Source organism: Solea senegalensis, linkage group LG10 (assembly GCF_019176455.1).
Source record: "Solea senegalensis isolate Sse05_10M linkage group LG10, IFAPA_SoseM_1, whole genome shotgun sequence".
Classification (NCBI taxonomy): Eukaryota; Metazoa; Chordata; class Actinopteri; order Pleuronectiformes; family Soleidae; genus Solea; species Solea senegalensis.
In genome coordinates this window covers 13,441,413-13,462,898 of record NC_058030.1, presented here as the reverse complement: position 1 = coordinate 13,462,898, position 21,486 = coordinate 13,441,413, and the positions used below count along the sequence as shown (strand labels likewise).

Here is a 21,486-nt window from a genome sequence, read left to right as displayed (position 1 = left end):
CAACGGTGTTGACATAAGAACACTGCACAGGATCTACTCTACTGAGTGGTTCGTCAGTGCAGTAACCTTTGTTCGCCACATGATGGAGGCATTTGCCTACAAATCTATCAAATCTAACATTTACAGTTTCTCATGCTGCTCTGAAAGGGAAAGATGGGGCAAAAGGTACTGCAAGAGGGGCCAAGGAAAAAAAAACAGGGAAAATGGGAAGAGCGAAAAAGTAACAGAGGGAAAAAAGAGAAAATGCACCCTAAATTCTTATACCATCAGATGTTCTATCACAAAAATAACTAGTTATTTCTAAAATTCAGCTTCAATTCTGATACCATCAGTTGTTTTTCACAAAAATAACAACTTATAGACAAAATCACACTGTTAGACCTCAGACCTCAGACCGGCCCTGAACATGTCTGTAAAGGATGACCTCCTTACAGGAAGTACAACTCCCGAAACAGGAAGTAATGTCTGACATTCTCCGATCCACACGAAACTTATTATGTAAGTCAAGGTACCTTCCCTAAACATGTTTACGGACACGCCTTTCACCCAACAGGAAGACGGCCATTTTAAACGGACACGCCTGACATTGCGCGGGGATGCAGCTGAAAATAACCAGTACCACAAGCAGTGAATGAACGGAAGATGAGGAAGAGGACTCGCGCTGCAACGTGGACGCACAGGGACTCGCGAGCCGTCAAGCTCGAACCCGTTGATTACCGCTTGCGGTACTAGTTATTATTATTATTATTATTATTCCTTAAAGTAAATCGCCTTTTTGAGGCCTTTCCCATACCCCAAAACTCACAGATTTTTGTGACCGCATCAATCGTGGTGTAAATTTACGTCTGAAAAAGGTTCGGGGAATGTGCGTCGAAAATTGAATGTGGGAGGGGCCAATAAGTGCGGCGCCACCTGTCCAAATTCACCATGACCAACACAAATATCGCACATGCACGAAATTCGGTACACATGTGTAGTGGGTCAGGATGAAGAAAAAATTACATTATGACCATGATCCAAACCCAACAGGAAATCCGCCATCTTGGGTTGATTGGCCATTTTTTGGCGATTTTGGCGAATTCGCAGCAATGGTATTTGAACTAACTCCTCCTAGAGTTTTCGTGCGATCACCTTCAAACTTGGTGAGGTCCCTGTGGACCAGTTGAGGAGCTTACAGTATCAAAAGTGTGAAAATAACTAGTACTGAAAATAACTAGTACTGAAAATACTCCCCACGCGGGTCGGCTCAAACCCGTTCAGAACCGCGCACGGTACTAGTTATTTTTGTATTTTCATCTTATTTTATGTAAAGCACTTTGAATCACCTTGTGCTAAAATGTACTATATAAAGTTGCCTTGCCTACATTTTTGATAATAATAGGCTACATTTAATCAAGTATTTTACATGACTCATCACATTTATCATACAATTGATGGTAGATTATTACATGAAGAAATGCAATGTTGGTTACCATTCTATAAGAAATAATCATATGACAGATCTATTGATTGTAAAAAAGTTATTATTTATCTAGAATCATTTTAGCAAATCAAGCAATTCAATGGAGACGAGGACCCCTATTACAGTAAGTGAATGCAGGTGACAGCAAATCAATCATCTATCTCCTATCAATCGGAGGCACTAACCCTTGTTACATCAAAAGAATGATGATCACTTTAAATTTCCTTTTATTGTATTTTTTTGCTAATTAGTTTAATTTTGTATTTATTTGTGTCTTATTTTTTATGATATTTTATTTTGGTGATAATGTTCTTTAATGTACTTAATATTATATAATATAATATATAATTATTAGTATAAATAATTTCTTGAATACATTTTATTATATAGTTTATGTTTTACATATTATTTTATCATTCCATGACAGTTGCGTGTCTCTGTTTCTGTCTATTGGACATTCGTTGATCATAGATGGTGCTAAGCTTCACTTTTAGCCTGCTACAGACCAGGTTTGCCCGGCAGCATGAGTTACCATGGTTACTTGGCTGGCATTCACATTAGCCACCTTGGTGGAACAGGGTTGAGGCTCAGATTGATGGAATGGAATCCTGAGCCACAGTTATGGCTTAGCCATGGTTGAGGCTTAGCCAGAGTCATAGTTTCCATGGTTACTGAGTTGGGGCTAATCTCAGCCTCGTTGATGGAACCGAACTCTCACTCATAATAGCCAGACTTGGCCATTTAAGCTTGGCTTTGCCTTTAGCCTGCTTGATGGAATACCCCCAAGCAGCTAACCTATCAACCGGCAGCCAACCTGCCGACCAGCTACCCTCTGTATTTACTACTCATAGTATGTGTGTTTATACAGATATTGTACGTATCTCTTTAGAGACAGCAAGAGAGAGACAGATTGTGTGTTTTCTGTCATAAACACTGACCTTGTCAGGACCATTCGTCCTCATGGAGACCAAAACCTGGTCCTAATGAGGCAGAAGCTCATTTCTGAGGAACTGGTTATGTTTAGGACTAAGATTTGAATTGTGGTTATGGTTAAGATTGTTGTGTGTTAGTCAATACTGGTTATGGTTAAGGTGACACACACACACACACACAGAGGTCATGTCAGCACAGAAGAAGTCATAGTAACCCTGATGTTGTCTCTTGGTGGAGGAATGAATATTTCCTCATCAGTTCACACATTCATCCTCTCATGTACACACAGATATTTGTATTTGTTTCCATTCAGTTTTTTAATGAAGATACGAAGTTGTTACAAAGTTTGTTATCTGCTATCAAACATTACAATAAATGTAACTTGATGAACAAACATTGTGATGTTGATGATGTCATCATCGACCCTTCTTCATCTTAGCCACCTTCTCCTTCCTCTTCTTCACATGTTTGGGAACTTTTGTTCTTCTCTTTTCTCTCTGAGCTTCTTTCATCAGCTTCTTCTTCTCCTGGAACAAACACGGACACATCAGAGTTACGACACTTCAAAGACACAAAGATGCAAGGACACAAGGCCACAAAGATACAAGGACATAGAGATACACAGGCACAGAGATGCAAAGACATAAAGATGCAATGACACAAAGATACAAGGACAAAAAGAAACAAAGATGCAGTGACAGACACTGACCTTTCTGTCCAATGATGTGTCCTCACTCTGCTGCTGTTGACCCACCTCCTGATCATCCTCCTCCTCCGATGATGATGATGATGACAAGGAACCGTCATCCTCCAGGAGAGCAGGAACCTGAGAACACACAAACAGACACGGTCAGACTCCGCTAATCTAATCTAATCTAATCTAATCTAATCTAAGAGACAGGATGTGACGTCACATACCGTCTGAACTCCTGACAGATTCTTCTTCAGTCCAGTGAGTGTCTGATACAAGATCTGAACAAGAGAGACATCATCATCATCTTCATCAGTGACATCATCTTTGTCAACATCGTCTTCATCAGTGACATCATCATCAGTTAAAGTCATAAAGTAAAATGGTTAAGTAAATTTCATCAAACAATATTCTGAATTAAACAAATGTTGAGATTGAACAGTTTTGACATTAAATCATCTGAGATAAAGGGTTTGTTCACCCAACTAACCAACAAATTAACTAACCAACCAACCTACCAACTAATTAACCAACCAACCAATTAATTAATTAACCAACCAACCTATCAACTAACCATCAACCAACAAATTAACCAACTAACAACCAACAAATTAACCAACTGACCAACCAACCCATCAACTAACCAACCAACCTACCAACTAACCCAACAACCAACTAACCCATAAATTTACCATCAACTAACCCTCTATGTTCTGAGCTTCACAGATGATCTGGCCACACCCACATGAAGACAACAAACCAATCACGATTGTTGTGTCTTACGTTGTCATCACTTCCTATCATGGCTAACTCCTCCTCCTTGTCCCTCATCAGGTCCACATCTCTCTCGTAGTGACTGACCTCTGTCAGAGTTCGGGGAATGAAGGCCTTTTTAAACACCTGTGGAGCATGTGTGAGGTCAAAGGTCAGAGGTCAGAAATAGTCATCATCACATATTTTTTTTAACTGCTCAGTGCAGTTCACCTCCTCGTCCACTTGGTCCTGATCTGATCGCTGCTCCAACGTCCGCTCGGAGGAAATCACCATGGCCTGGACGACCAATCACAGTGTAGTAAACATGTCAACATGTGATGCTGCTTTTGTCAATAAAGTTACATTTGAAATGTGTTCTACCTTCTCCAGGTATTGATCCATGTTGTGGCAGGTAATTGACAAGTCAGTGATGAAGTCAAAAAGTTCTCGGACCGTCATCACGGCCACGCCCCTCTTTGCAAAGAACTCTGGGAAACACAGGAAGGAAGGAAGACGCTCGTCAGTTGTGTGTCTGAGTGAGTGTGTGTGTGAGAGAGAGTGTGTCACCATTGACGTTGCTGCAGTCCTTCCTGAGGAACTCCAGAGCGTGAGGATGATCATGTTCCACGGATTGAGACACATCGATGATGTAAGCGTCTCCGTCATGATACCTGAGGACAGACAAGAAAAAGACTGTACTTTTGCTTCTTCATGTGTTGTCATGGTAACAGAAAAGTCACATGACTTTCAGTAAATAAATGACACAGCAGTTTTTTTTTCAAATGAAGCTAAATCCAGCTAAGGAACACATTGATAGAAACAGGAAGTTTTATTTTGAAAGAACCAGTGGGTGCAGTCTCTTACAGCATGTTGAATTCGCTGAGGTCAGCGTGGACGAGTCGAGCGTCCTGGAACATCTTCCTCATGTTCTGTAGAACCTGCAGGTAAAGTTCTCGAGCCTTTGACTCCGTCAGTGACGCGTTCTTCAGCAGAGGAGCCGGTCTGATGGATCAGCAGATCAATAAAATCAATACCTGTCACCGTGACTCTAATCAATAACTCGTCTAATCAATAACTCGTCTGATCATCTGATCAATAACTCGTCTGATCATCTGATCAATAACTCGTCTGATCAATAACTGATCGTTTCTTACGTGTTGTCTTTTCCAATGAAGCTCATCAGCAGAACATGACTCCTCAGCAACAACGGTTCTGGACTCAGGATTCCAGCCGTCTGCAACCTGGAAAACACACATCAGGTTCTCTCTAACAATAAAATGTGGTTCTGTTGGGTTCTGTCTAAAAGTAGAATGAGGTTCTGTTGGGTTCTCTCTAACAATACAAGGTGGTTCTGTTTGGTTCTGTCTAACCGTAGAATGTGCTTCTGTTGGGTTCTCTCTAACAGTAGAATATGGTTCTGTTGGGTTCTCTCTTAAAGTAGAATGTGCTGGGTTCTTCTGACAGCATAATGTGGTTCTGTTGCCCTTCTGACAGTAGAATGTGGTTCTGTTGGGGCCTCTCTGACAGTAGAATGTGGTTCTGTTGGGGTCTCTCTGACAGTAGAATGTGGTTATGTTAGGTTCTCTCTTAAAGTAGAATGTGGTTCTATTGGGTTTGCTCTAAAAGTAGAATGTGGTTCTATAGGGTTCTGTCTAAAAGTATAATGTGGTTCTGTTGGGTTCTCTCTAAAAGTATAATATAGTTCTGTTGGGTTCTCCCTTAAAGTAGAATGGGGTTCTATTGGGTTTGCTCCAAAAGCAGAATCTGGTTCTATTGGGTTCTGTCTAAAAGTAGAATGTGGTTCTATTGGGTTCTCTCTGACATAAAAATGTGGATCTGTTAGATTATCTCTGACATGAGAATGTGGTTCTGTTGAGTTATCTCTGACATGAGAATGTGGTTCTGTTGAGTTATCTCTGACATTAGAATGTGGTTCTGTTTAGTTATCTCTAACAGTAGAATGGCCCTGTTGGTTCTCTCTAACAGTAGAAAATAGGTACTGTTGAGCTCTCTAACAGAATGTGGTTCTGTTGGGTTCTCTCTAACAGTAGAATATGGTACTGTTGAGTTCTCTCTAACAGTAGAATGTGGTTCTGTTCTCTCTAAAAGTAGAATGTGGTTCTTTTGGGTTCTCTCTGACAGTAGAATGTGGTTCTTTTATGTTCTCACTGACAGTAGAATGTGGCTCTGTTGGGTTCTCTCTAAAAGTAGAATGTGGTTCCGATGGGTTCTCTCTAAAATAGAATGTGGTTTTGTTCGGTTCTCACTAAAAAGAGAATGTGGTTATGTTGGGTTCTCTGACATTAGAATGTGGTTCTGTTGGGTTCTCTCTGACAGTAGAAAGCGGTTCTGTGTTATCTTTGACAGTAGAATAGATTCTATTAGGTTCTGACCTGATGAGGTTCCTCATCTCCTTCTCGGCCCAGGTTCTCACCATCTTTCTGGGGTTCCCTTTACAGTAACCATGACGGAACCTACAGAACAACACAGATGTTCCAGAACATGACGAAGATCAGTTCCTTCAGAGGAACAGGAAGTGTCTTCTGTTAGGGACTCACCTGAACTCTCCGCTGACGTATTTGTCTCGATCTTTAAACTGTAGGATGGACGTCTTGTAGATCTTGATGGCTCTGCTGCCCCCTGCTGGTGAGCTTGCATGATAGACATTTGCCTGAAATTAATTCACCCGTTTGTTAGATGACATGAATTCACATGTTTGTTGTCCTCTCATTTTAGCCCTGCCCCTTTCATCATATGAACACATAAACATAAACCATGTTTGAGTGTCCACAGGACACCTGGAGACATGGACACAGGACACCAGTTAACGTAAATAAACCAGGAAATGCTGAGTCATAGCAGCTTCATAGGAATGAACAGAGGCAAAGGGGCGGAGCTCTGTCCACTTCTTATAATACATAACATGAACTAAACGCTAACATAAACATGCTAGGTGAGTGGTTTGTTATTATGGGCTGTTCTGTGATGTACTGTTGCGAATTCACAGAACATCTCATAATAACAAACGACAGTACATCACTGAACATCCCATAATAACAAACGACAGTACATCACAGAACATCCCATAATAACAAACGACAGTACATCCCATAATCATCCCACTGGTGTCCTGTGTCCATGTCCTGTGGACACCTGGAGTTTATGTTTATGTGTTCATATGATGAAAGGGGCAGGGCTAAAATGAGAAGACAACAAACGGGTGAATTCATGTCATCTAACAAACGGGTGAATCAAACCTATGCGAATGCGCCATTGATACCGATAACCTACAGGGTAACAGTGGAAATTGGGCTACTGTGGGTCGAAGTCGAAGGAGGAGAGGAGGAAGGCGGGTTCAGAAACAGAGAGAAAAGAGGAAAGGCAAGAGTCTGGGACTGAGAGTAGGGACTTTGAATGCTGGGGCGATGACGGGAAAAGGTAGAGAGTTGATTGACATGATGCAGAGAAGGACGGTGGATATACTGTGTGTCCAGGAGACCAGGTGGAACGGTAGCAAGGTGAGAAGCTTAGGTGCAGGTTTTCAGTTGTACTACTATGGTATTGATAGGAAGAGAAATGGAGTAGGGGTTATGCTAAAGGAGGAGTTTGTTAAGAATGTCCTGGAAGTGAAAAGAGTGTCAGATAGACTGACGAGTCTGAAGCTTGAAATTGAAGGTGTGATGTTAAATGTTATTAGTGGCTATGCCCCACAGGTGGGATGTGAATTAGAGGAGAAAGAAACATTCTGGAGTGAGTCAGATGTGATGCAGAATATCCCCAGAGGTGAGAGAGTGGTAATTGGTGCAGACTTCAATGGACATGTTGGTGCAGGAAATAGAGGTGATGAAGAAGTGATAGGCAGGTTTGGTATCCAGGACAGGAACACAGAGGGACAGATTGTGGTAGACTTTGCAAAAAGGATGGAAATGGCTGTAGTAAATACTTTTTTCCAGAAGAGGCATGAGCATAGGGTAACTTATGAGTGGAGGTAGGAGCACACAGGTAGACTTCATCTTGTATAGACGATGTAATCTGAAGGAGATCAGTGACTGCAAAGTAGTGGTGGGTGAGAGTGTAACAAGTCAGCATAGGATGGTGGTTTGGAGGATGAATCTGGTGACAAGGAAGACGAAGAGGACAAAGACAGAACAAAGGACAAAGTGGTGGAAGCTGAAAAGAGAGGACTGTTCTATGGTTTTCAGGGAGGATTTGAGAAAGAATCTGGGTGGTCAGGGAGAGCTCCCAGAAGACTGGACAACTACAGCTAATGTAATCAGGGAGACAGGTAGGAGAGTACTTGGTGTGTCGTCTGGAAGGAAAGTAGATAAGGAGACTTGGTGGTGGAATGGGGAAGTGCAGGAGTATATAAAGAGAAAGAGGTTAGCAAAGAAAAAGTGGGACACTGAGGAGACTGAAGAGAGCAGACAAGAGTACAGGGAGATGCAGCACAAGGTAAAGGTAGAGGTGGCAAAGGCCAAACAAAGGGCGTATGATGACTTGTATTCTAGGTGGGAAAGTAAGGAGAGAATGATTCATACAGGTTGGCAAAACAGAGAGATAGAGATGGGAAAGATATCCAGCAGATTCGGGTGATTAAGGATAGAGAGGGACATGTGTTGACCGGTGCCACAGAAGTATTCGGAAGATGGAAAGAGTACTTTGAAGAGTTAATGAATGAGAAAAATGGAAGAGAGCAAAGGGTAGAAGAGGTAACTACTATGAACCATGAAGTAGCAGAGATTAGTAAAGATGAAGTGAGGGGGGCACTGAAGAGGATGAAGAATGGAAAGGCAGTTGGTCCTGATGATATACCTGTGGAGGTATGGAAGTGTCTAGGAGAGGAGGCAGTAGAGTTTCTGGTTAGACTATTCAACAAGATCTTAGAGAGTGAGGGGATGCCTGAGGAATGGAGAAGAAGTGTGATGGTGCCCATTTTTAAGAATAAGGGAGATGTAACTATAGAGGAATAAAGTTGATGAGCCATACAATGAAGTTATGGGAAAGAGTAGTGGAAACTAGACTGAGAGCAGAAGTCAGCATTTGTGAGCAACAGTATGGTTTCATGCCTAGAAAGAGTACTACAGATGTAGTATTTGCTTTAAGAATACTGGTAGACAAATACAGAGAAGGTCAGAGGGAGCTGCATTGTGCCTTTGTAGATCTGGAAAAAGAGAGAGGAACTATGGTACTGTATGAGGAAGTCTGGAGTGGCAGAGAAGTATGTGAGACTGGTGCAGGACATGTATGGCTAACCAGACACAGCTGCAAGAGGTGTGCTGTAGGCAGTGGACAGAAGTAGTTCATGGAGGGGGACGCCACATCAGGGTTCGCCTCGAGTCCTTCTTGTTTAAGTGTGGTGATGGACTGACAGATGAGGTTAGACAGGAATCTCCATAGGACTATGATGTTTGCAGATGATAAAGTGATCTGTGGTGAGAGCAGAGACCAGGTGGAGGGAAAAGCTTGAGAAGTGGAGATATGCTCTAGAAAGGAGAGAGAAGGTTAGTTGCACAGCAAGACAGAATATGTGTGTGTGAATGAGAGGAACCCGGTGGAACCATGAGGGGAGTGGAGATAAAGAAGGTGGAGGGAGATTTAGTCAAGCATGAGTGTGTTCTAGTCAGTCTACAGAGCAGGAGACTAGGCCGGGGACACAGAGAGTGGAAGAAACATTCTAAGCTTGGTTGAATGAGACTCCCACTTTACCACCGTGTGTCGGGTGGAGAAAAGGGTAAAGTGATGATAAAGAGTATCAGCCAGAATGAAAGGAAAGATATACAAGACAGTGGTGAGACCAGGGTGTGTATGGCCTCAGAGACAGTGGCACTGAGGAAAAGACAGGAAGCAGAGCTGGGTAGCAGAGATGAAGATGTTGGAGGTTCTCTTTGGGAGTGAAGAAGATGGATAGGATCAGGAGTCAATCAGAGGAACAGCACATGTTAGATGTTTTGGAGATAAGGTCAGAGAGGCCAGAATGAGATGGTTTGGTCATGTACAGAGAGGGGATAGTGAGTATATTGGTAGAAGAATGCTGGGGTTGGAACTGCCAGGCAGGAGGTCTAGAGGAAGACCAAAGAGAAGGTTTATGGATGTAGTGAAAGAGGACATGAAGTTAGTTGGTATGAGAGCGATGGATACAGAGAACAGGGGTGAGATGGAGGAGGTTGATTCATAAATTTCTGAAGGAGCAGTTTAAAGCGAAAAGAAGAAGTTCTGTGATGTACTGTTGTTTGTTATTATGGACACCAGCGATGTAGTGTCGCTTGTTATTATGGGATGTTCAGTGATGGTGTCGCTTGTTATGGGATGTTCTGTGATGTAGTGTCATTTGTTATTATGGGATGTTCTGTGATGTACTGACGTTTGTTATAATGGGATGTTCTGTGATGTACTGTCGTTAGTTATTATGGGATGTCGGTGATGTACTGTCATTTGTTATAATGGGATGTCTGCGATGTACTGTCAGTTTTCGTCGCTTTGTTATTATGGGATGTTCAGTGATGTACTGTCAATTTACTGTCGCTTGTTATTATGATGGCTGTACTGTCAGTTTACTGTTGTTTGTTATTATGGGATGTTCAGTAATGTACTGTCAGTTTACTGTTGTTTGTTATTATGGGATGTTCAGTGATGTACTGTCGTATGTTATTATGGGATGTTCTATGACGTACTGTCAGTTTACTGTTTGTTATTATGGGATTTTCAGTGATGTACTGTTGGTTTACTGTCATTTGTTATACGGGATGTTCAGTGATGTACTGTCGGTTTACTGTCATTTGTTATTATGGGATGTTCAGTACTGTCACAGTATGTAGCGATCATCATCATCTCTTTTAAAAACTGACCTGTGAGTTTGCTGATCTGCATTTTCTGGATGAGATGTTATTTTATGTCTTTTATGTTTTTATTTATTTATTTCATTGTTATTTAAATGTGCTTGATAGATAAACTGGGTTGGATCCTACCTCCTTCCCTGTGCTGATGCAGCCATTGATTTCACTGATCACTCCTCGGCTCAGCATTTTAAATAGAATCATCCGAGTCCGAGGATCTAAGACCTAGAGCACAGCAAATAATCAGTAATCAGTTATCAGTCAATTGTACACTTTTTATCAACCTATTGTCAGGCCTTTTCTAAATAACAGCATCTCACCTGTTCCACTGTGGCTCGATCGGACTTGTCCTTTACTCTGTACCTGCAGAACCAACCAATCAGAGAGTGGATCACAGTTAGATGATAGTTAGATGACAGTTAGATGACAGTTAAATCACAGTAAGATCACAGTTGACAGTTGGATGATAGTTATATCACAGTTAGATGACAGTTAGATCACAATTAGATCACAGTTAGATCACAGTTAGATGATGTAAGATGACGGTTAGATGACAGTTAGATGACAGCTAGATCACAGTAAGATGAGGGTTAGATGACAGTTAGATGACAGCAATAGTTAGATCACAGTCATAGTTAGATGACAATTAGATGACAGATAGATCACAGTAAGATGACAGTAAGATGAGGGATAGATGACAGTTAGATCACAGTTGGATCACAGTCATAGTTAGATCACAGTTGGATCACAGTCATAGTTAGATCACAGTTAGATCACAGTTAGATGACACAGTCATAGTTAGATCTCAGTTAGATGACAGTTAGATGACAGTAAGATGACAGATCACAGTAATAGTTAGATCACAGTCATAGTTAGATCAGTTAGATGACAGTTAGATGACACAGTCATAGTTAGATGACAGTTAGATGACAATTAGATGACAGTTAGATCACAGTCACAAAGTTAGATGACAGTTAGATGACAATTAGATGACAGTTAGATCACAGTCACAGTTAGATGACAGATCACAGTTAGATGATAGTTAGATCACAGTTGTGATCACAGTCACAGTTAGATGACAGTTAGATGATAGTTAGATCAAGAGTTAGATCAGAGTTAGATGACAGATCACAGTTAGATCAGAGTTAGATGACAGATCACAGTTAAATGACAATTAGATGACAGCTAGATAACAGTTAGATGACAGTTGGGTCACAGTCACAGGTAGATGACAGTTAGATCACAATTAGATGACAGTCACAGTTAGATGACAGTTAGATCACAATTAGATGACAGTTAGATCACACTAGATGACAGTCGCTAGAGACAGTTAGATCACAATTAGATGACAGTTAGATCACAATTAGATCACAGTTAAAATTCGTGAAAGATCACAGATAGATGACAGTTAGATCACAGTCAGGATCTACCTGTTAGATCGCCATGAGATTGCAGTTAGATCACAGATAGATGACAGTTAGATCACAGTCAGATCATCACAGTTAGATCACAGTGAGATTACAGTTAGATCACAGTTAGATGACAGTTAGATCACAGTGAGATTGCTGGTGCTAGATCACAGTTAGATTATCGTGCCATACGTTAGATCATTGTGCTAGATCACAGTCACAGTTAGATGACAGTTAGATCACAGCAGATCACAGCTAGATCACAGTCACAGTTAGATGACAGTTAGATCAGACTTCGGTCACTGTCATCTAATCAGAGTTAGATCAGAGTTAGATGACAATTAGATCACAGTCACAGTTAGATGATAGTTAAATCAGAGTTAGATGACAGTTAGATCAGAGTTAGATGATGCTAGATTCAGTCAAGAAGTCAGATGATAGTTAGATCACAGTTAGATCACAGTTAGATGACAGTTAGATGATAGTTATATCACAGTTAGATGACATTTAGATGACAATTAGATGACAGTTAGATGACAGTTAGATCAGAGTTAGATGACAGTTAGATCACAATTAGATGATAGTTAGATCACAATTAGATGATAGTTAGATCACAGTTAGATCACAGTCACAGTTAGATGAAAGTTAGATCAGAGTTAGATCAGAGTTAGATCACAGTCACAGTTAGATGACAGATAGATCACAATTAGATGATAGTTAGATCACAGTTAGATCACAATTAGATGATAGTTAGATCACAGTTAGATGATAGTTATATCACAGTTATATCACAGTTAGATCACAGTTAGATCACAATTAGATGACAGATCACAATTAGATGACAGTTAGATCACAGTTAGATGACGTACGTTTCAGCGTCTTTCTGCTTCTGCATCGTTGTGACTTTATTGATCACTGAATGGTCAAAGTTTAGTTTATCTGAAATAAAAACAAACTCATCTTTACTTAAAACATAAAACAAACAATTATAATTTCATGTGTCATCATAAAAGTTATTTTTGATCATTTTGTTCTCTTGAGGAATGAATAATGAGGGGGCGTGTCCTCACCCAGATTGATCTTATGTTCATATTTCCTCAAAGCTTTGTCCGACAGCGTTGATGATGTTCTGTTGGCTGGATTCTGTTTGTTAGACTGAAAACAAACAAACTGTTAGACTGAAAACGAACAAACAAACAAACTGTTAGACTGAAAACAAACAAACAGATGAAACTCATCACATAGGTCAGACCTGACAGTTGAGTGAAGCTCTGTTGTATCTCTTGGTCAGGTCTCCACCTGCTGAGTGCCACGTCCACTCATCATCATCATCATCATCCTCCTCTTCCTCCTCCTCCTCCTCCTCCTCATGCTGCAGAGTGACATCACTGATGTGACTCAGAACATCGGCCTCCTGTTTCTGTTCCCTGCACAAACAAAGAGGAGCAGCTTTACTTTGTGATGAGATCGAATGATGTTTTCACATTTTAATCACTTCTAACTCCACTCTGTGTTTTTCTTCTTCTCCATCAGTGATAGAACCTGTTAGTTGCTGTTTTTTTGTTCTCCATCAGTGATAGAACCTGGTACTTGCTGTTTTCTTCTTCTCCATCAGTGATAGAACCTGGTACCTGCTGTTTTCTTCTTCTTCCCTATCAGTGATAGAACCTGGTACTTGCTGTTTTCTTCTTCATCAGTGATAGAACCTGGTACTTGCTGTTTCTTCTTCTCCATCAGTGATAGAACCCGTGGTTGCTGTTTCTTCTTCTCCATCATTGACAGAACCTGGTACCTGCTGTTTTCTTCTTCTCCATCAGTGATAGAACCTGGTACCTGCTATTTTCTTCTTCTCCATCAGTGATAGAACCTGGTACCTGCTGTTTTCTCAGTGATATAACCTGGTACCTGCTGTTTTCTTCTTCTCCATCAGTGATAGAACCTGGTACTTGCTGTTTCTTCTTCTCCATCAGTGATAGAACCTGGTTTTCTTCTCCATCAGTGATAGAACCTGGTACTTGCTGTTTCCTTCTTCTCCATCAGTGATAGAACCGTTGCTGTTTCCTTCTTCTCCATCAGTGATAGAACCCGTAGTTGCTGTTTCTTCTTCTTCCCTATCAGTGATAGAACCTGGTACCTGCTGTTTCTTCTTCTTCCTATCAGTGATAAAACCTGGTACCTGCTGTTTTTCTTCTTCTTCTCCATCAGTGATAGAACCTGGTACCTGCTGTTTTCTTCTTCCCCATCAGTGATATAACCTGGTACCTGCTGTTTTTCTTCTTCTCCATCAGTGATAGAACCTGGTACTGTTTTTTCTTCTCCATCAGTGATAGAACCTGGTACCTGCTGTTTTTCTTCTCCATCAGTGATAGAACCTGGTACCTGCTGTTTCTTCTTCCCTATCAGTGATAAAACCTGGTACCTGCTGTTTTCTTCTTCTCCATCAATCAGTGATAGAACCTGGTACCTGCTGTTTTTGTTCCCCAGTGATAGAACCTGGTACTTGCTGTTTTCTTCTTCTCCATCAGTGATACAACCTGGTACCTGCTGTTCTCCATCAGTGATAAAACCTGGTACTTGATGTTTTCTTCTCCATCAGTGATAGAACCTGGTACCTGCTGTTTTTGTTCCCCATCAGTGATAGAACCTGGTACTTGCTGTTTCTTCTTCTCCATCAGTGATACAACCTGGTACCTGCTGTTTTTCTTCTTCTCCATTAGAGATAGAACCCTATACCTGCTGTTTTTCTTCTTCTCCATCAGTGATAGAACCTGGTGATAGAACCTTGTTTCTTCTTCAGAACCTGGTACCTGCTATTTTCTTCTTCTCCATCATGAGAACCTGGTACCTAACCTTCTCCATCAGTGATAGAACCTGGTACCTGCTGTTTTCTTCTTCTCTATCAGTGACAGAACCTGGTACTTGCTGTTTTCTTCTTCTCCATCAGTGATAGAACCTGGTACCTGCTGTTTGTCTTCTTCTATCAGTGACAGAACCTCCTGCTGTTTTCTTCTTCTCCATCAGTGATAGAACCTGGTACCTGCTATTTTCTTCTTCTCCATCAGTGATAGAACCTGGTACCTGCTGTTTTCTTCTTCTCTATCAGTGACAGAACCTGGTACTTGCTGTTTTCTTCTTCTCCATCAGTGATAGAATCTGGTACCTGCTGTTTTCTTCTTCTCCATCAGTGATAGAACCCAGTACCTGCTGTTTTTCTTCTCCATCAGTGATAGAACCTGTACCTGCTGTTTTTCTTCTTCTCCATCAGTCCTGGTACCTGCTGTTTTCTTCAGTGCCTGGTACCTGCTGTTTTTCTTCTCCATCAGTGATAGAACCTGGTACTTGCTGTTTTCTTCTTCTCCATCAGTGATAGAACCCTGTTTTCTTCTTCCCTATCAGTGATAGAACCTGGTACCTGCTGTTTCTTCTTCTTCCTATGTGATAAAACCTGGTACTTTTCTTCTTCTCCATCAGTGATAGAACCTGGTACTTGCTGTTTCTTCTCCATCAGTGATAGAACCTGGTACCTGCTGTTTTTCTTCTCCATCAGTGATAGAACCTGGTACCTGCTGTTTTTTGTTCCCCATCAGTGATAGAACCTGGTACTTGCTGTTTTCTTCTTCTCCATCAGTGATAGAACCCAGTACCTGCTGTTTTCTTCTCCATCAGTGATAGAACCTGGCACCTGCTGTTTTTCTTCTTCTCTATCAGTGACAGAACCTGTTACTTGCTGTTTTCTTCTTCTCAGTGATAGAACCTGGTACCTGCTGTTTGTCTTCTTCTCTATCAGTGACAGAACCTGGTACCTGCTGTTTTCTTCTTCTCCATCAGTGATAGAACATGCTACCTGCTATTTTTCTTCTTCTCCATCAGTGATAGAACCTGGTACCTGCAGTTTTTCTTCTCTATCAGTGACAGAACCTGTTACTTGCTGTTTTTCTTCTTCTCCATCAGTGATAGAATCTGGTACCTGCTGTTTTCTTCTTCTCCATCAGTGATAGAACCAGTACCTGCTGTTTTTCTTCTCCATCAGTGATAGAACCTTCTTCCATCAGTGATAGAACCTGGTACCTGCTGTTTTCTTCTCCATCAGTGATAGGTACCACCTTCTTCTCCATCAGTGATAGAACCCGTAGTTGCTGTTTTCTTCTTCTTCCCTATCAGTGATAGAACCTGGTACCTGCTGTTTTTCTTCTTCTCCATCAGTGATAGAACCTGGTACCTGCTGTTTCTTCTTCTCCATCAGTGATAGAACCTGGTACCTGCTTTTTCTTCTTCTCCATCAGTGATAGAACCTGGTACCTGCTGTTTTTCTTCTTCTCTATCAGTGACAGAACCTGGTACCTGCTGTTTTCTTCTTCTCCATCAGTGATAGAATCTGGTACCTGCTGTTTTCTTCTTCTCCATCAGTGATAGAATCTGGTACCTGCTGTTTTTCTTCTTCTCCATCAGTGATAGAACCTGGTAGCTGCTGTGTTACTTCTCCTCCATCAGTGATAGAACCTGGTACTTGCTGTTTTCTTCTTCTCCATCAGTGATAGAACTGTTGGCCCCTGATTGGTCAGACAGTTACATCACTGAAGAGTCATGAACGCGAATTCGACACAAGAATCAAAGCCAACAATGTCCAACTGTAGATCAAAGTTAAAAATACTTAAAAATCCTGGAAACATTAACGTTCATCTGCAACATTTAGCAAAGCAAATGTGTTGAACAGAGTAGTCTGATGGATATAGAGACAGAACGATCGTCACCACGTTCACTGGGATTTGAATTCAGTGACTGAAGGACTGAACCATTCTGTCAACAAATCTGAACTAATGATTCACTTTCACCCAAAACAGCTTTACAAGTCACTAGTTCGTGTTTGTGTCGCCACAGTGATGTGATGACTCCGCCCACGTTGAGGAGGAGCAATAGTCATGGAAACAACGTGACTGAGTTTGTAGCTAAAACAAAACATGTGATTCTTTTTTATGTTCTTCAAAGAACAGTAACAGATTTCTTGTACGTTAGGTTTCATGAAATCAGCCATTTTCTTTGCTGCGTTATGATTATCGAATATTGATGTCTGTGAAATCACGTGTTTGTTTACCTGTCCTCCTCTGCGTCATCAAACTGTCCAGCTACACACCCGACCACCGACATGACGTCACAATTCTCTGTTTAAAACTCACTCCGGGATCTTAGATCGGGTCCAAACTGATCCGGACTTCAATGCAGCGTGTTCTGCTCACCACTTCCGGTCACGTGACTACGGCGAGAGAGAAAGAGAGAGAGAGAGAGAGAGAAAACGTCCACCGACAGGCTGACGTCTCTTCTCACGTGACTGCGAGTCTTTCCTCAAATTCGTTTATAAAGTTGAAGGTGAAACAAAAAAAGAACAAAAGAGTTAAAATTAATTTTTTGATTTTCGTATTTTTGTTCAAATCTGCAGCGTTTAATTTGAAAGGTCTTCACAGGAAGTGCCTGCTCGAAGCGTTAGCCGTTAGCTCTGTGTTCGTGACTGTTGGCCGCACTTAGCCGAGGTCTGGTCCAGGTTCGGACCAGGTTCCACCGGGTTCGGACATGTCAGTGGACGTGGCTCAGGCTCCGCCCTCTCTGCTCGTGTGTGAACGGTCCAGTTTCGTGGAGCAGAACAACAGAGTGGGTTCACACGTGGAACAACTTCACTTCAACTACAAGGTAACCGCGTTAGCATGCTAAGCAGGGCTTGTTAGGCTTTCAAAATAAAAGCCTGTGGTCTGTTTCCAACACTGATTTAATAGTTTCATATTCTGATAGTTAATGATTTCATAACGTGATTAATAATCACTGAGTCATCGCAGTTCCACTAAACACCTGCAGCTGTCTACATACGGCTGAAGGACACATGTCCCACAGGTGTCCACACAAGTCTGAAGGACAGGTGTCCCACAGACAAAGTGAGACAAATAACAAAACATGATGAAATGTAAATAAATAATAAAATGTGTTTGTTGCATTATATGTGTACAACTGATGACAAATTTGCACAATTTAGACAACAGCGCTTCATATGACAACCCAGATAAGTGATTAATGTTATTAATGTTCTATACTTTAAATATATTATGAAACTGTTCAAAAGTGAGTCTAACTTGCTCTAACCTTTTCAAAAGCTCACATAAACTAATAAAGATTGCACCACAAGGTGGCGCTTTGAGGTCATATTTGTAAAAACGATCTCATGTTTGAGACTAATGGTTAGGCTACTGACTTCATTGTACACTGTTGTCACATCAGAAATTATATGAAACTAAAGCTTTGTCTTCATCAATGAACCTGCGAGGCATGAAAACACTTCCCCATGTTATTGTCTGTGAGTGCTTGCAGTTACAGCTTTAGGCCAGTAGGCGACGTAGCTTTTGATAAATCCTCAGGTTCCACGTTGACGCCTTCACTGCCGACAAACACTCTTCACATTGTACTCTTCCGTCTGTGTGAAGTGTTTTTTTATTTCTAACCCAGGAACATCTGCGTCTCTGATATTGTTGCTGCTGACTGTGGTACTGAGTCAGAGAGCGGCAGAATGTCACATGACCAGAGAGAGCCAATCACAAGTGTCGGCTTCAGAAGGAGGAAGTTGATGCGAAAAAAAAACTTCAATAAATCTGAGCTTTTGTGGCGATTTTTAAAAATGTAATTAAAATTGTAATCATGGAAATTTCCAAAAGCAAAACTGTAATTTAATGACACATTTTCTCCCTGTAATGTAACGGATTACAATTAGTAGTAACGAATGACTAACGAATGACAGGTAACAACGTTAGGACACTGTCTTGATGTTGACCATTCTCTGACCAGGGAAGAGAAGAAAATGAGAATATGACCTAAACCTTCATCAATATCCTGGTCCATTACAGGGCGGAAATGTAAGCAATTGCATTAAATAAACTTGTCTTCCTGTCTCACCTGTACAGGTGTCTTTGCTGCTGCCTGAATGTAGCTCCGCCCCCTCTCACCTGGACTCTGTGTTAAAAGGTTTCAGCAGTTTCTACCTGATCAGGAAGCTGCCCATCTATGAACTTCTGAATAAAGACTTCCTGGAGACGGCCGTGTACCATGGTAACACCTGACACACACCTGTGTCACCTGACACACACCTGACACACACCTGTGTCCTCTGTTTTCACAGGAAGTGTGTACGGTCTCTCGTACAAGACCAGGGTTGATGAAGACACCTGTGTTGCTTTGATGCCAAATGGTAAAAATGTTACTACTCTGACATCACTTCCTGTTTTCTTTTTATAGATACTATATTTCCTGTCTCACCTGTCTCTGTGTGTAGGTCGTCTGTGTCTGTCCCTGGACAAATACTCGTTCCAGCTGTTGGGCTTTGAAGGGACTCGGTCCAGGTTTAGGCCAAAGGACAGACACAGTGAGGACACACACCTGTTAAAGACACACACACCTGTTAAAGACACGCTCACCTGTGACTCACAGTCTGTTTTTGTGTCTGTTCAGTTGTGTCTGTGGATCTGACCAACAACAGCATGGCTCCTGGTGGGCGGGGCTACCTCAGACTCCTCACTGGTCTAATGTCACGACTTCCTCTGTCCATGGACTTCCTGCTGTCTCATCACCCAGGTGAGAGTTGCATCATCAATCAGGTGACATGCTGCTGTCACGTGCTAACCATAACAGCTCACTGTTTCCTGCAGGGGGTGGAGCTTCCTTGCAGCCCCTCCTCTCTCGCTATGATTGGTCGGAGCACAGACCTGAGATGATAAATCAGGTTCTGCCTCACCTGTCTTGTCCATCTGACCCAAAGTCATGTGACGCGCAAAGCTTCCTGGAGTGGCTCGGAGCCGTGGACGCTGACATCGGCAGGTGAGTGTTTTTTTGTCCCCTGCTGCAGGAACACACCTGTCCAACAGAAACACGCCTGTCCAACAGAAACACGCCTGTCCAACAGAAACACACCTGTCCAACAGAAACACACCTGTCCAATAGAAACAGGCCTGTCCAACAGAAACACATCTGTCCAACAGAAACAGGCCTGTCCAAACGGAACACACCTGTCCAACATGAACAAGCCTGTCCAAAACTTAAAAAACCCTTGTTTTCAGTGAGAATTCGTCCAGCAGCTTCCTGTCGTCCTTTGTGTGTCCTGAACTGAAGACGGTGCTGAGTCGAGCTCTGAGAGTGTCCATCTGTGGACTGTTGCTTCCTCCCGACGTCCACCGCCTAATTCAGGAAGTCAGGTGACGTCCCACCTGAGCAGTGTCCCGACTGTGCCATGACATTTTAATGTTTCCTGATGTCATTTCCTCACCTGTCCTGCAGGCGGTACCTGGAACAGACGCGGCTTGAGACCTGGGCGTCGTTGACCGTACATGGTTTTGCAGACAGTCCCGTGTCGTGGCGGGACAACGAGCATGGACACCTGCGAGGAGGAGAGAACTTCTATACCCTGCTGATGTTCCAGGACCACGCCTACCACCTGTACCTCGCTACAGGTGCACATGACACCTGTCCTCCATGATGATGTCATCAGCAGGTGTGGTTCTGTGGATGATGAGTCGTCAGAAAATAATCTGACGTTTTTGTACCAAATAAAAGTGAATCCTTGTAGATTTGCGTGCTTTTATTTTGAAGGTCAAAGAAACATTAAAGGTCTTTATTTACATTTACTTTGGTTCTTGTTGTAAATGTTTTCTATGTGTCTGTGCTCTCTCCACATGTATAATTATATACATAGCCTTTATGCTAAGATAGTTGTCTCTTTTAAGTATCGAGGGAAATCAGACGTTAGCTTCAGAGCTTAGCTTGACGCTAACTAGAAAATGAGTGAGAAACAAAAGAATAGATTGGAGGTTTGATTCAAATGTTCAGAAATAACAACAATAATAAAATAAATACAACAGTACTAATAAATTAACATATTAATTAAATAAAAAATAGTAATTGGGGTATAAGTGTTGTTGACTGACTGAAAGGAACAAAGGAGAAAAAAAAGACAGAAAAACTGTAAAATAAGAGATTGTACTGTGTGTATCTGTGTGTAATGCAAAGAGTGTATTGAGTATGCATTTGTGCTGAAAGTTGTTTGAAGTGTGTTGGCAATCAAACTTGTCTGTTACAACTGAACCTAGCAACCTGAGTGTGTTAATGTGCTAAGTCAAATGTACTAATTTGGAAACGGTGTTCTGCTTTAAGGTGTTTATGATAGAATTGACATTCATTACATTTATTTGTAAAGTTAAGATACATAAAATGGAAATTTACATTTGAATATGCCCCAAATGACTGAAGGGGAGAAGGAGAAGAAGCCAGAGCTGTACTCTGATCTGTAAACCCTTCCAACATCTATGAGAAAAAACTAAGGGACTGATATTACGACTCAACCAGCTAACATTGCCTTTCCCAGAAATGTCCCAGAAAAGC

General features: G+C 41.6%; 2 protein-coding genes across 4 annotated transcripts; one reads left to right on the top strand and one right to left on the bottom strand.

Annotated features, from left to right (window-relative positions):
• Positions 1–2,693: 2,693 nt before the first annotated feature.
• riok1 (RIO kinase 1 (yeast)) lies at positions 2,694–17,322 on the bottom strand. 3 transcript variants are annotated; one of them, XM_044036027.1, is made up of 17 exons: positions 17,174–17,320; positions 13,334–13,508; positions 13,152–13,236; positions 12,951–13,020; positions 10,993–11,035; positions 10,805–10,897; positions 6,398–6,510; positions 6,233–6,313; positions 4,994–5,080; positions 4,704–4,841; positions 4,407–4,510; positions 4,221–4,327; positions 4,071–4,136; positions 3,870–3,986; positions 3,314–3,367; positions 3,105–3,221; positions 2,694–2,922 (listed from the first exon to the last, which is right to left on the bottom strand). In XM_044036027.1, exons 1-17 carry the CDS (start codon positions 17,224–17,226, stop codon positions 2,812–2,814), a joined length of 1,614 nt encoding a protein of 537 aa, XP_043891962.1. In that variant the 5' UTR covers positions 17,227–17,320; the 3' UTR covers positions 2,694–2,811. The 3 variants fall into 3 exon arrangements, with proteins under 3 accessions (XP_043891962.1, XP_043891960.1, XP_043891961.1); XM_044036025.1 differs by having other exon boundaries at positions 2,922–3,221; positions 17,174–17,322; XM_044036026.1 differs by lacking the exons at positions 2,694–2,922; positions 17,174–17,320 and adding an exon at positions 16,505–16,531 and having other exon boundaries at positions 2,923–3,221.
• A 63-nt stretch (positions 17,323–17,385) lies between these two features.
• Positions 17,386–20,732, top strand: rpp40 (ribonuclease P/MRP 40 subunit). The gene is made up of 8 exons (XM_044036028.1): positions 17,386–17,763; positions 19,020–19,164; positions 19,235–19,303; positions 19,388–19,477; positions 19,564–19,686; positions 19,761–19,929; positions 20,169–20,303; positions 20,386–20,732. The coding sequence occupies exons 1-8, from the start codon at positions 17,647–17,649 to the stop codon at positions 20,582–20,584; spliced, it is 1,047 nt and encodes a 348-aa protein (XP_043891963.1). The 5' UTR covers positions 17,386–17,646; the 3' UTR covers positions 20,585–20,732.
• Positions 20,733–21,486: the final 754 nt, after the last annotated feature.